At 37.0% G+C, this 17,476-nt stretch overlaps 1 protein-coding gene across 1 annotated transcript in view; it reads left to right on the top strand.

Moving 5' to 3' along the window:
* The window catches only part of MROH9 (maestro heat like repeat family member 9), a 92,800-nt gene that overhangs the window by 41,943 nt on the left and 33,381 nt on the right, over positions 1 to 17,476 (top strand). Inside the window, exons 8-9 of the mRNA XM_060078641.1 lie at positions 7,271 to 7,392; positions 10,685 to 10,834. Of these exons, the coding sequence (XP_059934624.1) occupies positions 7,271 to 7,392; positions 10,685 to 10,834 (272 nt within the window). The remainder of the gene's footprint in view (positions 1 to 7,270; positions 7,393 to 10,684; positions 10,835 to 17,476) is intronic.

Genomic DNA, 17,476 nt, shown 5'->3' with positions numbered 1-17,476 from the left:
AATATCTCCAATGAAAAGGCAGAGATTACCACACTGGATAAAGGGCAAGACTCAACTATATGCTGCCTATGAGAAATCTACCCTAAATGTAAAGACACAAATAGAATACAAGTTAAAAGTTGGAAAATAATATAACATGCTAACACTAGTCAAAAGAAAACTGAAATGACTATATCAATATAAAAAAATACACACATTTCAGAGCAAAGAATGTTTCCAGGGAAAACGAGGGTCATTTCATAATGATAAAGGGGTCAACTAATTAAGAAGACATAATCCAAAACACTTATGTACTTGAAAATGAAACATATTAAAATAATCAAAATACATTAAACAAAAGCTGATAGGACTACTATGAGAAATAGATCTACAATTACAATCAGAGAATTCAATACCACTTTTTCAATAAACTATTACACAGAAAATCAATAAGGATACAGACTTGAACCAGCTAGACCTAACTGACATTTATAGAACACTCTACCAAAAATGGAAAAATAGGGCCTCCCTGGTGGCGCAGTGGTTGAGAGTCCGCCTGCCGATGCAGGGGATACGGGTTCGTGCCCCGGTCTGGGAGGATCCCATATGCCGCGGAGCGGCTGGGCCCGTGAGCCATGGCCGCTGGGCCTGCACGTCCAGAGCCTGTGCTCCGCAACGGGAGAGGCCACAACAGTGAGAGGCCCGCATACCGCAAAAAAAAAAAAAAAAAAAAAAGGAAAAATAAACATTCTGTTCAAGAAAAAAACAGAAATTTTACCAAAATAAACCATATTATAGACCATAAGACAAGCTTCAAGAAATCAACAGGTAGTTAAGTAATACAAAATATGACAAAAACAGAGTTAAATTAGAAATCAAAAACAGAATTAACACCATACAGAAAAATAAACTCAAAATGGATTAAAGACCTAAATGTAAGACCAGATACTATAAAACTCTTAGAGGAAAACATAAGCAGAACACCCTTTGACATAAATCACAGCAATATCTTTTATAATCTGTCTCCTAGAGTAACAGAAATAAAAACAAAAATAAACAAATGGGACCTAATTAAACTTAAAATCTTTTGTACAGCAAAGGAAACCATAAACAAAACAAAAAGGCAACCCACAGAATGGAAGAAAATATTTGCAAACAATGTGAATAACAAGGGATTAATCTCAAAATTTATAAACAGCTCATGCAGCTCAATATCAAAGAAAACAAACAACCCAATCAAAAAATAGGTGAAAGACCATACAGATGGCCAACAGGCATATGAAAAGATGTTCAACATCACTAATTATTAGAGAAATGGAAATCAAAACTACAATGAGATATCACCTAACACCAGTCAGAATGGCCATCATCAAAAAATCTACAAACAATAAATGCTGGAGAGAGTGTGAAGAATAGGGAACCCTCCTACACTGTTGCTGGGAATGTAGATTGGTACAGCCACTGTGGAGAACAATATGGAGGTTCCTTAAAAAACTAAAAATAGAGCTACCATATGATCCAGCAATCCCACTCCTGGGCACGTATCTGGAGAAAACCATGATTTGAAAGGATACATGCACCCCAATGTTCATTGCAGTGCTGTTTATAATAGCCAAGATATGGAAGCAACCTAAGTGTCCATCAACAGATGAATGGATAAAGAAGATGTGGTACATATATACAATGGAATATCGTCCATTAAAAAGAATGAAATAATGTCATTTGCAGCAACATGGATGGACATAGAGATTGTCATACTAAGTGAACTAAGACAGAGAAAGACAAATATCATATGATATCACTTGTATGCAGAATCTAAGAGAAAAATGATACATAAATGAACTTATTTACAAAACAGAAACAGATTCACAGACTTAGAGAATAAACTTATGGTTACCAGTGGGGAAGGGTGGGGAGGAAGGATAGATTGGGAGTTCGGGATTGACATATACACATCGCTATATTTAAAATAGTCAACAAGGACCTACTGCATAGCACAGGGAACTCTGCTCAATATTCTGGAATAAACTAAATGGGAAAAGAACTTGAAAAAGAATAGATACTTGTATATGTATAATTGAATCACTTTCCTGTACACCTGAAACTAACAAAAGATTGTAAATCAACTATACGCCAATGTAAAATTAAAATTTTTTAGATTTTAAACAAGTTAAAAATAAATAAATAATTAGAAGTGGGGAAAGGATTTATTCAAGTTAAACTTTTATCAACCTTTTAATAAATGGAAACTCAAGATAAATTTTTAAATTTTAAAAGAAAGAAAGATATCTGAAAATTCAATATATTTGGAAGCTAGATAACCTGTTTCTAAATAATAAATGTGTCAAAAAAAACAAATAAGGGAAATTTAAAGCATTTTGAACTAAATGAAAATGGAAATATAAAATTTCAAAATTTATGGAATACAGCTAAACAAGATCCCAGAAGGGAAATTCTTAGCACCATATGCCTACATTAGAATAGAGAAAAGTTCTTAAATCAATGACCTTAGCTTCTGCCTTAAGAAAATAGAGAAAGAAGAGCAAATAAAACCAGAAATAAGAAGATGAGAGGAAATAATAAAGACCAGAACAAAAACCAATAAAACTAGAAAGCAGAAAAACCTCAAGGGAAAGCAATGAAGCCAAAAGCAAATTCTCTGAGAATATCAGGGGAGAAATAAGAGAAGAAACACAAATTACCAATATAAGGAATGAGAGAAATAATATCACTGAAGATTCTATGGGTATTAACAGAATAAAAAGTGACATTATGAACAACTTTAGGCCAATAGATTTGACAACTTAAACAGACAAATTTATTGAAAGACACAAATTACCAAAGCTCACTCAAGAAGAAATTGATAATCTGAATATTCTGTATCTAGCAAAGAAGTTGAGTTTGTAGTTTAAATATTCCGCAAAGAAAAGTCCAGATCCACAGAGAAAACTCCAGACTGAAACGATCTATCAAACATTTAAGAAAGAAATTATACTAATTCTATACAAATTCTTCCAGAAATGTGAGGATAAGGGAATACTTGCCAACTCATTCTATGAGGCTGGCATTATTCCAACACCAAAATCACACAAAGACATTACAAGAAAAATAAAAACAAAAAACTACAGACCAATGTCCCTCAAGAACACTGATGAAAAAATTTAATCAAGCTTAGCAAATCAAACAGTACACTAAATAAAAAGAATAATATACCATGGCTATGTGGAATTTATGAAGAAGTTCAATGTCAATTTAACCTTTTGAAAATCAACCAATGTAACATACCACATCAACAGATGAAAAAAATAACCATATGATTATTTTAGTAGATACAGAAAAAGTACTTGACAAAATTCAACATCCATTCCTAATAAAAACTCTCAGAAAATTAGGAGTAGAAAGGAAACTTCCTCTACCTGCTAAAGTACATCTATGAAAAATCTACACCTAACATCATACTTAATGGTGAAATACTGAATGATTTCTCCAAAAGACCAGGAAAAAGACAAGGATGTGCACTGTCATTAGTTCTGTTCAACATTGCTTTGGATAGAATAAAGAGTCCAGAAATAGCTCCACACATGTATGGTCAATTGATTTTTGACAAAGGTTCAAAGGCAATTCAGTGGAGAAGGGATAAACTTCAATAAACATTGTTGGAAAAATTGGTGATTTATATGCAAAAAAAGAACTTTGATATATATCTCATAAATGCATAAAAGCTAATTCAAATTGGATCATACGACTACACATAAAACCTAAAACTATGAAACTAGAAAAAATCTTTGTACCTTGGATTAGGCAAAGATTTCTTAAATATAACAACAAAAGCATGACACATAAATGAAAAAAAATGATAAATTAAGTACCTCTGCTCTTTGAAAGACACTTAAGAGATAAGCCACAGTGAGAAAATATTTGCAAATTACATATCTGATAGAAGAATTGTATTCAGAATTTTAAAGGAACTCTCAAAACTCAGTAAAAAAAAAAAAAAAAAAAAAAGCAAGCAACCAAATTAAAAATATAATAGTAGGAGACTTCCGGGGAAGATGGCGGAAGAGTAAGACGTGGAGATCACCTTCCTCCACAGAGATACACCAGAAATAAAGCTACACATGGAACAACTCCTACAGAACACCTACTGTACGCTGGCAGAAGACCTCAGACCTCCCAAAAGGCAAGAAACTCCCCACGTACCTGGGTAGGGCAAAGCAGAGAGATTCCCGCACAGAGGATCGCTGCCAACTGGCACACACCAGCCCGAGAGGCTTGTCTGCTCGCCCGCCGGGGAGGGCGGTGCTGGGAGCTGAGGCTCGGGCTTCAGTCGGAGCGCAGGGAGAGGACTGGGGTTGGCGGCGTGAACACAGCCTGAAGGGGCTAATGTGCCACAGCTAGCCGGGAGGTAGTCCAGGAAAAAGTTTGGACCTGCGGAAGAGGCAAGAGACTTTTTCTTCCCTCTTTGTTTCCTGGTGCGTGAGGAGAGGGGATTAAGAGCGCTGCTTAGAAAGATAGATCAATGGAACAGGATAGAAAGCCCAGAGATAAACCCACGCACATATGGTCAACTTATCTTTGATAAAGGAGGCAGGAATGTACAGTGGAGAAAGGACAGCCTCTTCAATAAGTGGTGCTGGGAAAACTGGACAGGGACATGTAAAAGTATGAGATTAGATCATTCCCTAACACCATACACAAAAATAAGCTCAAAATGGATTAAAGACCTAAATGTAAGGCCAGAAACTATCAAACTCTTAGAGGAAAACACAGGCAGAACACTCTATGACATAAATCACAGCAAGATTCTTTTGGACCCACCTCCTAGAGAAATGGAAATAAAAACAAAGATAAACAAATGGGACCTAATGAAACTTCAAGGCTTTTGCACAGCAAAGGAAACCATAAAAAAGACCAAAAGACAACCCTCAGAATGGGAGAAAATATTTGCAAATGAAGCAACTGACAAAGGATTAATCTCCAAAATTTATAAACAGCTCATGCAGCTCAATAGCAAAAAAACAAAAAAGCCAATCCAAAAATGGGCAGAAGACTTAAATAGGCATTTCTCCAAAGAAGATATACAGACTGCCAACAAACACATCAAAGAATGCTCAACATCATTAATCATTAGAGAAATGCAAATCAAAACTACAATGAGATATCATCTCACACCAGTCAGAATGGCCATCATCAAGAAATCTAGAAACAATAAATGCTGGAGAGGGTGTGGAGAAAAGGGAACACTCTTGCACTGCTGGTGGGAATGTAAATTGGTACAGCCACTATGGAGAACGGTATGGAGGTTCCTTAAAAAACTAAAAATAGAACTACTATATGACCCAGCAATCCCACTACTAGGCATATACCCTGAGAAAACCATAATTCAAAAAGAGACATGTACCAAAATGTTCATTGCAGCTCTATTCACAATAGCCTGGATCTGGAAACAACCTAAGTGTCCATCATCGGATGAATGGATAAAGAAGATGTGGCGCATATATACAATGGAATATTACTCAGCCATAAAAAGAAATGAAACTGAGCTATTTGTAATGAGGTGGATAGACCTAGAGTCTGTCATACAGAGTGAAGTAACTCAGAAAGAGAAAGACAAATACCGTATGCTAACATATATATATGGAATTTAAGAAAAAAAATGTCATGAAGAACCTGGGGGTAAAACAGGAATAAAGACACAGACCTACTAGAGAATGGACTTGAGGATACGGGGAGGGGGAAGGGTAAGCTGTGACAAAGCGAAAGAGAGGCATGGACATATATACAGTACCAAACGTAAGGTAGATAGATAGTGGGAAGCAGCCGCAGAGCACAGGGAGATCAGCTCAGTGCTTTGTGACGGCCTGGAGGGGTGGAATGGGGAGGGTGGGAGGGAGGGAGATGCAAGAGGGAAGGGATGGGGGAACAGATGTATATGTATGACTGATTCACTTTGTTATAAAGCGGAAACTAATAAAAAATAAATAAATAAATAAATAAAAATAAAAATATAATAGTAGATTTGAGTAGTCATTTCACTAAAGAAGCACAGATTGCAAGGATGCACATCAAAGGATGATCAATATACAGTCATAAAAGAAAGGTAAATTAAAACTGCAGTGAGACACCACTGCACTCCAGTTAAAATGTCTAAAATTGAAAAGACTGACCATACAATGCGTTATTAAAGGTGTGAAGCAACTGGAACTCTCATACATTGCTAGAGGGAATGTGAAGTGATACAACAGCTTTGGAAGATAATTTGGCAGTATCCTAAAAAGTCAGACACACATCTACCATATGATCCAGTCATTTCACAGCTTAGTGTTTACCTAAGAGAAATGAAAGCAAATATCCATTCAAAGACTTGTACATGAATGTTGATAGCACCTTTATTTGTAATAGCCAAAAACTGGAAACAACCCAAATGTCTACCAAAAGGTGAATGAATAAGCAGATGATGGTATCTATGTACAATGGAATAGTATCCATCACTAAGACTATTGATACAAGAAAAAACATGGATGGATTGCAAATAATTTTGCTAAATGAAAGATTCCAAACAACAAAAAAGTAAATACTAAATGGTTCCACTTATATAAAACTTGAAAATACAAACTTGACAGAATGTAGATCAGTGCCTGCCTTTGAATCAGGGAGTGGGATCTGGGAGCAGGTTTGATCAATTACAAAAGGACATGAGGAAACTTTTGGAGGGAATAAATCTTTTTTTTATTGCAGTGATGTTTATGGGCACATACATATATAATAACTTACCAAATTAGACACTTTAAATATGTTGCATATTGGTTATATCTCTATAGAGCTGTTAGCAAACAAGCAAAGACATTTAAAACCTACCTTCTCTAGAACAAAAGACATCTGCAACTGAAGCTTATGTTGAGGGCTTTTCTCTTTCTTGCTGTACCACTCCCCCAGCTCCTTGCAAGATGCCTCTAAGTCTGCTCTTTTACCAATATACACCCCAACTTAGCAGTAGCTCTTCCATTGCACTGAACAATGCACTTGATGGCCTAAATGTACTTGATATTTGGTCAACTTATTAAAATTATCTATGTCCTTTATTCATATTTCACAGAGGCCTCTCTTAAACACTTTGTAAACTCTGGATCAATGTAGTCATAATATTTTATGTGACTAAACTGTTAGCAGAGAGTTAAACATTCAGAAACTTTAGACTCCAGAATTGGGCAGGAAGAGGAAATTGGAAATAGCAATGTTATAGAGGAACCAGTGATCAAATAAAAACCTTAAACTCTTTTCCTTAATACAGCGGATATTGCAAAAAATAAAAGTACAAAGTATAAGTCTAGAAGTCACTGCTTCCTGCCTTCTCCCTCTGATATAGAATTTCTACCCAAGATCTTGCAAAGAGACAAAAGTAAAATTGTTCAGGTAAGTTAGCCCCCACTTTATCCTATGGCTTTTGTTTCATGTGTATTATTACTTTTAGTGGTAACTTATTTCAACAAAATTTATATGTTTAATAGATGTTTTTCTGTTTTATTTAAATTCAGTAAAGCAAAGAGTAAATGATAGAGTATTTGGCTTCCTGATTTTCATCACTATTAATAAGAATTATGCCTATTATTTCAGAATCTAGCCATTTATATTATTTTACCTAATCCTTACAGAATGCAAATGAGATAGGTGTTTCCTAGTTATTATGCTTCTTACTGTTTGGCTAATAAGTTACTAAAGATGGGAAACTTCTGATTTTCTAGCAAAATTAATAAATTCAACAATTAACAGCCTTTTCAATGTTATTATAATTTATTGAGCAAATATCAATATAATGCAATTTACATTTTAAAAACCTCTTAAATTTAAATATTTTTAAAAGTTCAAGTGATAAACCTCAGTACAAAGTAAATAATTTTTACATTGACCCAACCTTTGGGGAAAATAATGAGGCTCTATAACTGTATACATTCCCTCACCTTCTTCAAAGTATATGGGCTTATTCATATGCTTGAGAGGTCACTGGCACCTAAGTTGTGCTGTCTAACAGATTGTCTAACAGTTGTGCTCTCTAATGTGTCTAGCTACACGCGTTGAGTCAACAGTTCAGCAAAGCCTTCTGGGGAGGTTCTTCAGGCTAGCTTATCTCTTGAGTTGGGAGGGTCTTATGGTTCCTCCTAAAGGTACATGCATAAAGCAGTGCCTTGCCCTCCCACAGCTGAGGTAGATGGAATTGTGGGAGGCTGAGGAGATATGAAAACAATATACCTCAAATAATACAATCAAAAATACCACATATATGTCCTAAATATGCATCTTCATGATGATGCATCTTTCCAAAATCAAGCATTATTCATAATCCACCTCCCCTCAAAAGTCACAAACCTGGTTGACTACAAAGTTGTCTATTTAAGTGAAGAAACCAGGCGTCTGTAGAGGTTTACTAGAAAATCCTTTCACATCCTTCCATGCTTCACTCCAGAGCCCTAGAATTGAAATCCTGAGCCCCATAACTAGGCTAGTTAGCCTAAGACTGGCAGCTTCCTCAGGGTCTCTTCCAAGTGGTTCATGGGTCTTACTATCTCCACTTCCAGTTTAGCATCCTCTCTTATCTGAGTTTAATGTCCATCAGATTTAGAAATCCTTGGGTTTGGGGGAAGGTTCCCTGGGTCCTGTGTTCATGACCTGTTATTCAGTTCTCAATTGTGAGATCAAAGCAGTTCTAGTACTAGCACTGTGTGCAAGAGCGGTAGCTGGAAAATCCTGAGGTAGGTACTTTCAGAGGTAGATTGGGACAAATGGGTGAGAGAATCTAAGGTTTTAGTAAGGAAACCAAGAGGACCATATCCAAAGACAAAGTCCAAAGGATGCAAATAGGAGGATAAGCATCAAGGTTTTAGCCAAGAGAGCTAGATCACATTTTATAAAGGGAGCCCTATAATTTGATGTACTCTACTGTCATATCTATACCTTTGTTACTGACTCCATACTCATACTGTTTGCTGCACAATAGACCAATAAATCAAAAGACAAGGTGTTGGGGCAAGGAATAGTGACTTTATTCGAAAATCCAGCAGACCAAGAAGATGGTGGACTAGTGTTCCAAAGAATCATCTTACCCGAGTTAGAATTCAGGCTTCTTTTACATTAAAAGGGGAGGGGAGGTGTGACTGGTTGTTACAAACTAATTGGTGCAAGAACAAAGAAATCCTTTGTTCTTGCAGCTGTCCAGGTAGGTCTGGTCACAATGTTCCTGTAAACCTCCAACAAGACAACTATTATTTTCTATTCTGCACCTTTTTATCTCTATATGAATGGAAATGTGTTATACATTTAAAGGTCAAGCCTGGGAGGCAGAATATTGAGAAAGGATTAGTATGTATATTCCGGGCTATAGGTCACATTCTCTTACTGTTTGAGACAAAGGTGCAAAGCTAGCATGACTAAGCACAGGCAATGGAGCACAAAGGCTAGAGCTAAAGGAATAGATCCAATATGGAGTCAGGTTTATTCTTCTTTGTTCAACCTTGACATACCAGAAACTTCTAACACTATCTCTAAGTTTCACTAGGAATTGCTCCTTCTACAACTTTTTAATAGACACCAAACTAAAATATTTTGTTGAATAAACAAATATGCAAAAGAGAATATTCCCTCTTCCAATGATTTTTTTAAATTCAATATCTTATATAATTAAATCTGGTTTTCTCAAAGTAGAGCAAACTGTTTATAATATTCAGTTCACCTCACCAAGCCTTAGTGACCCTCCTTTATCCATCTTTCATAGCTTTCCAAAAATACTATCCCTCACCCCTCTGTCCAGTAGGAGGGAGCCTGGTGGTCATAAACTTTCACTGAGACCTCAGTCCTTCCCTATTGACCAGAAAGAGCTATGTTCAATTACTTTAATGGGGATGGAGAAAAGCTTTTATTGGCAATATTGAGTACTTTCTGTATTTTAGAGTATGGCACACACACGCACATAAAGGAAATTTTGAATATATATATATACATACACATATACAAAAGGAGGAAATGTGGTTCATTCATCTTTCTTAATTGAGAGATCCATAATATTGTGATTTTTTTCACATTTTATGGCCCATGGATATTCCTCTAACTTTAAAAAGAGATTGTTTGAATTGTAGTTGTTGTACCTCAGTCGTGGACATATGGGCCTTTTTTTCTCTTCCCACTTCTTGATACTTCTCTGAGAAAAAGTCCACACCCTTGAATGACCCTGCCTTTCTTACCCCACCCTTTCCTTCATCTTCTACAAATCATGCTTGCTTCTGATCTGAGCAAATTCATTTTCAAAGCTGAAGTTCACAATAATTTCTAGTATTTGAATAGCTGAAATGGGATAGAATCAATATTTTATAGTTCCTCTGAATTGCAATGCCATGATTTTCCACTTCTCCCTGGCTTGCCCCCAGAGCTGACTTATTCAGATGAAAATGTTTTAATTGCTTTAAAAATCAGATGAAAAAATATATATAATTCAACTTGAATTACAGTCATCTTAATAGCAACACAATTGTAAAATATAATTTTTAATATTTTTTAATGGAGGAAAAGGCCCACAGTAGCAAAGGTGCCTAGGGCCCACAAAAATCATACGGCCCTGCCTGGCCCTGAAGCTTCCCTCAGGATATCTGGGTTCAGCTGTCTTGCTTCTCTTGATATAAGTAAGGCCTGAGATCATGACTCTCCTTTTTGGTTTCAGAGTGTAGGACAAACCTTATTGCCACGCTTGCTAACTGACTTTGTGTGGAGTCTCCTGATGAGACTCTCTGCACCTGACAAAACAACTGCATCGGAGGCAGCAACCATAGTGAAACTGACTCTGGAATATTATGCCCAGAAGGTCACCATGGTAAGATACTTGACAATGAGCAGGGGAGTGCAGAATGTATTCTCTAATGGGCTCTTACTGCCTTTGTTATACGCCTCCTTCTTTTCATATATATTTCTTGCCATTGTTTATTACGTCACTTCAATAGAATGAGGCTTTTGTGTGAAGTATTTCAAGCATACAGAAGAGTTTCAAAATAATGTAATGAACATTCACTCACCAATCACACCAAATTGTAACATTTTGCTATACTTGCTTCAAAGTTTAAAGAAATGCATTAACAACAATAAAATAGTAAAACTGTAATTGAAATCCCCTGTGTAACCATTAAGGAAAGTTTTAAGAACCCTCAGCTAGCTGTAGGGCTGGCCACATAATTTGTGGGGCCCAGTGCAAACTGCAATGTGGGGCTTCTTATTCAAAACATAGAAAAAAACTACCATTAGATGTAAAACATATGAAGATTTTCCCTCTCTCTCTCTCAATTTGTCATGGTGTTGTTATTTTCTAAGTTAAAAAAAAACCTAAAAGTTTATAATATTAGCATGCATTTTGCCATCCATCTTTCTATTGTGCAATGCCAATCATAGCTGCAAATATAAGAGCACACAACTTAACAAAATACTACAATTCATATTTCATGCATGCATATTTATTTTATTCTTAGAGTGGTAAACACTACACAAAACTACCTTAATTGTCTTTATTTCACTCCTTGTCATTCACACATTCTATTAACACTCTCTATCTTCATTTTGTTTGTGAGTGAGGAAAGATTGAAAGGAAAAGAATTTATGGATTGACACATCTTTCTCTTTCCTTCTATGTCATCATTTTCAGCCTAAGTGGTTGAGGCATCAATAAATGTTTATCTTATACCTGCTTTGATTTCCCACTGAACCCCTGCACATCATGGGTCCACTGGAATTCTGTGTTCTTAGGGAATTGTGAATGCTGCCGCTGAATGAGGCTTCAGGAACCGTAGCTGACTCTCATACTGCCACACACACACACACAGAGGCTCCACTGTCCCATGGGACTTCACTTACAAAACACAAACTCAAGGAAAAACTTATTAAAATTTTCAATATGATGACAGCAGAGGTTTAAACAAAGTGAAGGACCTTCTGAATGTGGGACCTTGTGCAAAAGCATAGGTCACATGCCAATGAAACCAGCCCTGAGACATAAGGGCTGAACTCCCAGTTCCCTCTCCTGACATAGCAGTGTTATGTGATTGTAGATAAACTGAGTGCTTGCACTCAAACTCAGAGAGCAGGAAAGGGGAAATAATGCTTCTTACAAACTCTCATGCTTCTACAGACAGGAGCATTCCAAAAGGCATGCAGACCGAGGGGAAAGCTGGAGGGCAACAGTCATTTCTTTAACAAAATAAAAGTTCTCCTCTCATGCAGTGAGAAAAGGAGGCTAGGTAAAACCATATCAGGTCCTGGAGAAGACAAGAAGCCAATTAGAAAACTAGATGTGTAAAACTAGCCTGTGCTACAATGAAATCATTAAACATGGAGAAATAAACTGAACAAAAATGGGGTTCGGCAACTTATTTCCCCACCCCAGCTCCCACAAACAATTGAACTACTGAATACACTGGATTCTTGGTTTAAACAGGATTGGATTCTAAAGTCAGTTATAATGAAAAATTGCATTAAAATTATCCTGAAAATCTCCTAAATTGCAAGTATAGTTTGTGGGCTTACTATTTCTAAATAAATCTAACACAGCATGTCTTTCCTTCAGGATTGAAGGAAATCATTTCTACAATTGAGCATACAGTAACATAGCTGGCTTATTTTAGGGGCATGCTGCATTTAAAGTAGTAGGAGGAGGATGAGAAGAAAAAACTCTAAACCCAATAGTTAAGAGAACTCTGGAGAAGATCACTGGTTTGTGTCTCCCATTTCATGTTTACCTTGGAGCATACGTGGTGGGATAAATGTTTTACAATAAACACTCCATTTTGTTTGTTTAGAGTAGAGGGTTGGGCACAGATAATTCAATTGTATACGAGGCAATTGAAATGGAATGTAAATTTACATCAAACAACTTTTCAGCTTATGGTCTCTGAGAAGTACTTTCAAAATAAGAAGTGAGGTGATCTGGGTAGATTAAATTTGATGTTGAATATACAACCATTGGTTTGAGAAAAATTCCAGGTCTAGCTAAAACTCTCCTTTTTCAAAAATGAAGAGAGATTGGAGACAAGATGATGGAGTAGAAAGACCCGAGTTCACCTCCTCTCACAAGTACACCAAAATCACAACTGCTGAACAACAACTGACAAAAAAGACGGGAGCCTACCAAAAAAGATATTGCAAGGCAGGAATAAAGAAGTAGACATAGAAAATGGACTTGATGACATGGGGTGGGAGGGCGAAGCTGGGGCAAAGTGAGAGTAGCATCGACATATATACACTACCAAATGTAAAACAGTTGGCTGGTGGGAAGCAGCCGCATAGCACAGGGAAATCAGCTCGGTACTTTGTGACCACCTAGAGGGGTGGGATAGGGAGAAAGGGAGGGAGGTTCAAGAGGGAGGAGATATGGGGACATGGATATGCATGTGGCTGATTCACTTTGTTGTGCAATAGAAACTAGCACAGTATTGTGAAGCAATTATACTCCAATAAAGATCTATTTAAAAAAAGATATTCTACATCCAAAGACACAAAGAAGAAACCACAATGAGATGGTACAAGGGGCACACTAGTGATATAACCAAATCCCATACCACCCAGGTGGGTGACCCACAAACTGGAGAATAATCATGTCATAGAAGTTCTCCCACAGGAGTGAGCTCTGAGCTCCATGGCAGGCTCCCCAGAATCAGGAGGTGGAGCCCCCTGAGTATTTGGCTTTGAACGCCAGTGGAGCTTGACTGCAGGAGCTCCACAGGACTGGGGGAAACAGAGACTCCAGTCTTGGCACACACAAGTTCTTGTGCATACTGGGACCCAGGGCAAAAGCAGTAATTTCATAGAAGCCTGGGCCAACTTACCTGCTGGTCTTGGAGGGTCTCCTCGGAAGGCAGAGAGCAGCTGTGGCTCTCTCTGGGGTCATAAAAGCTGGTGGTGGACATATCAGGGAGTGTTCATCTATGTGAACTCTGGCTGGAGGAAGATATCTTGCTTGGGTCCTTGGCACTGAGACCTGGCCTCACCCAACAGCCTGTTGGCTCCAGTGTTGGGATTCCTCAGGCCAAACAACCAACAAGGTGGGAACACAGCCACACCCATCAGCAAACATGCTGTCTAAAGACTTCCTGAGCCCATAGCCACGAATAGACACATCCCTTTACATGGCCCTGCCCACAAGAGGACCAAGACACAGGTCCACCAACCAGAAGGCAGGTACTGGCCCCTCTCACCAGGAAGCCTGCACAAGCCTCTAAACCAGCCTTACCCACCAAGGGGCAGGCACCAGAAGCAAGAAAATTATGATCCCACAGGCTGCAGAACTGAGTGTGCAAACACAGGTCAGAACCTACCCTGGGACCAGCTAGTCCCTGGCCATTCACTGATAAGAGGAAAGTGTATTGCTGTAACACAAAGGACATCCCCTACTGAGGGCCACTTCTTCAAGGTTGAGAAACATAACTAAGCTACTACATAAATAAAATACAAATAGAATTTTTTTTTAAAAAGAGATGGCAAAGGAATATATTCCAGACAAAATGAAAAAGATAAAACTCCAGAAGAACAACTAAGTGAAATGGAGATAGGCAATCTACCCAAGAAAGAGTTCAGAGTAATGAACTTAAAGATGATCCAAGAACTCGGGAAAAGAATGGATGCACAGAGCAAGAAAGTACAAGAAGTTTTCATCAGAGAGTTAGAAAATAAGAATACAATAACTGAAATGAAAAAATACACTAGAAGGAATTAATAGCAGAATAAATGAGGCAGAAGAATGAATCAGTGAGCTGGAAGACAGAGTGGTGGAAATCACTGCTGCAGAGCAGAATAAAGAAAATAGAATAAAAGTAAATGGAGAAAGTCTAAGAGACCTCTGGGACAAGGTCATAGGCACCAACATTCACATTATAGAGGTCCCAGAAATAGAAGAGGGAGAGAAATGGCCTGAGAAAATATTTGAAGAGATAATAGCTGAAAACTTCCCTTACATGGGAAAGGAAACAATCACCCAAGTTCAGGAAGCACAGAGAATCCCATAAAGGATTAACTCAAGGAAGAACACACCCAAACACATAGTAATCAAATGGACAAAAATTAAAGACAGAGAAAACATTAAAAGCAACAAGGGAAAAGCAAAAAATAACATACAAGGGAATCAGCTGATTTTTCAGCAGAAACTCTGCAGGCCAGAAGGGGGTGGCATGATATATTTAACGTGATGAAAGGGAAAAACCTACAACCAAGAATACCCTACCCAGGCTCTCGTTCAGATTCAATAGAGAAATCAAAAGCTTTACAGACAAGCAAAAGCTAAAAGAACTCAGCACCACCAAACGAGCTTTACAATAAATGCTAAAGGAACTGCTCTAAGTGGAAAAGAAAAGGCCACAACTAGAAACAAGAAAATTATGAGAGTGGTAGCTCACCAGTAAAGGCAAACTTACAGTAAATGTAGGAAATTATCCACACACAAATATGATCTCAAAATCAGTAATCGTGAGAGGAGGAGAGTTCAAATGCAAGATATTTAAAATGCATTAGAAATTAAGATATCAGGAATGTAAAACAATCATGTGTGTGTATATATATATAGAGAGAGACTACTATATCAAAACTTCATGGTAACTGCAAACCAAAAATCTATAATGTACATACACACAAAAAAGAAAAAGGAATCTAAACACAACACTAAGGACAGTCATCAAATCATAAGAGAACAAAAGAGGAAAGGGAAAGAAAAAAGACCTACAGAAAACAAATCCAAAACAATTAACAAAAGGGCAATAAGAACATACATATCGATAATTACCTTAAATGTAGATGGGTTAAATGCTCCAACCAAATGACGCAAATTGGCTGAATGGATACAAAAATAAGACTCATATATACGTTGCCTACAAGATACCCACTTCAGATCTAGAGACACATAAAGACTGAAAGTGAGGGGATGGAAAAAGATATTCCATACAAATGGAAATCAAAAGACAGCGGGAGCAGCAATACTCATATCAGACAAAATAGACTTTAATATAAAGACTGTTACCAGAGACAAGGAAGGACAATACATAATGATCAAGGGATCAATCCAAGAAGAAGAAATAACAATTGTAACTTTTTATGCCCCCAACATAGGAGCACCTCAATATACAAGGCAAACATTATCAGACATAAAAGGAGAAATTAACAGTAACACATTAATAGTGTTAAATGACTCATTAGACCAGATGGACTTAATTGACATTTAAAGAGCATTCCATCTGAAAGAAGTGGGATACACATTCTTTTCAAGTTTACATGGAATATTCTCCAGGATAGATAACATGCTGGGCCACAGAGCAAGCCTGAGTAAATTTAAGAAAACTGAAATCATATCAAGCATTTATTCCACCCAAAATTCTATGAGATTAGAAATCAACTATAAGAAACTACTGTAAAAAACACAAACATGTGGAGGCTAAAAAACATGCTACTAAACAACCAATGGATCACTGAAGAAATCAAAGAGGAAATCAAAAAATACCTAGAGACAGATAAAAATGAAAACAACGATCCAAAATCTATGGGATGCAGCAAAAGAAGTTCTAACACGGACGTTTATAGCAATACAAGCTTACTTCAGAAAACAAGAAAAATCTCAAATGAGCAACCTAACCTTACATCTAAAGCAACTAGAAAAAGAAAAACAAAGCAAACCCAAAGTTAGTAGATGGAAAGAAATCATAAAGTTCAGAGCAGAAATAAATGAAATAGAGACCAAGGAAGCAGTAGAAGATTAATGAAAATAAAAGCTAGTTCTTTGAAAACATTTTTTAAAATGATAAACTTTTAGCCAGACTCATCAAGAAGAAAAGGTAGAGGGTCCAAATCTATAAAATTAGAAATGAACAAGGAGAAGGTACAACAGACACCACAGAAATACAAAGGACCATAAGACATTACTACAAGCAACTGTATGCCGATAAAATGGACAACCTAGAAGAAAGGGAAAAACTCTTAGAAAGGTACAATCTGAAAAGGCTGAACCAGGAAGAAATAGAAAATATGAACAGACGAATCACAAGTCATGAAATTGAAACCGTGATTAAAAATCTTCCAACAAACATAAGTCAAGGACCAGATGGCTTCACAGGTGAATTCTATCATACATTTAGAGAAGAGTTAGCACCCATCCTTCTCAAACTCTTCCAAAAAACTGCAGAGGAAGGAACATTCCCAAACTCATTCTATGAGGTCACCATCACCCTGATACCAAAAACAGACAAAGATACCACAAAAAAAGAAAATTACAGACCAATTTCACTGATGAATATAGATGCAAAAATCCTCAACAAAATACTAGGAAACAGAATCCAACAACACATTAAAAGGATCATACACCAAGATCAAGTGGGATTTAACCCAGGGATGCAAGGATTCTTCAATATATGCAAATCAATCAATGTGATACACCATATTAAAAAATTGAAGAATAAAAACCATATGATCATTCAATAGATGCAGAAAAAGCTTT

The sequence above is a fragment of the Mesoplodon densirostris genome, chromosome 2, assembly GCF_025265405.1.
Source record: "Mesoplodon densirostris isolate mMesDen1 chromosome 2, mMesDen1 primary haplotype, whole genome shotgun sequence".
Lineage (NCBI taxonomy): Eukaryota > Metazoa > Chordata > Mammalia > Artiodactyla > Ziphiidae > Mesoplodon > Mesoplodon densirostris.
Note: the sequence above shows the minus strand (reverse complement) of the source record. Positions and strands in the feature narration are given on the sequence as shown.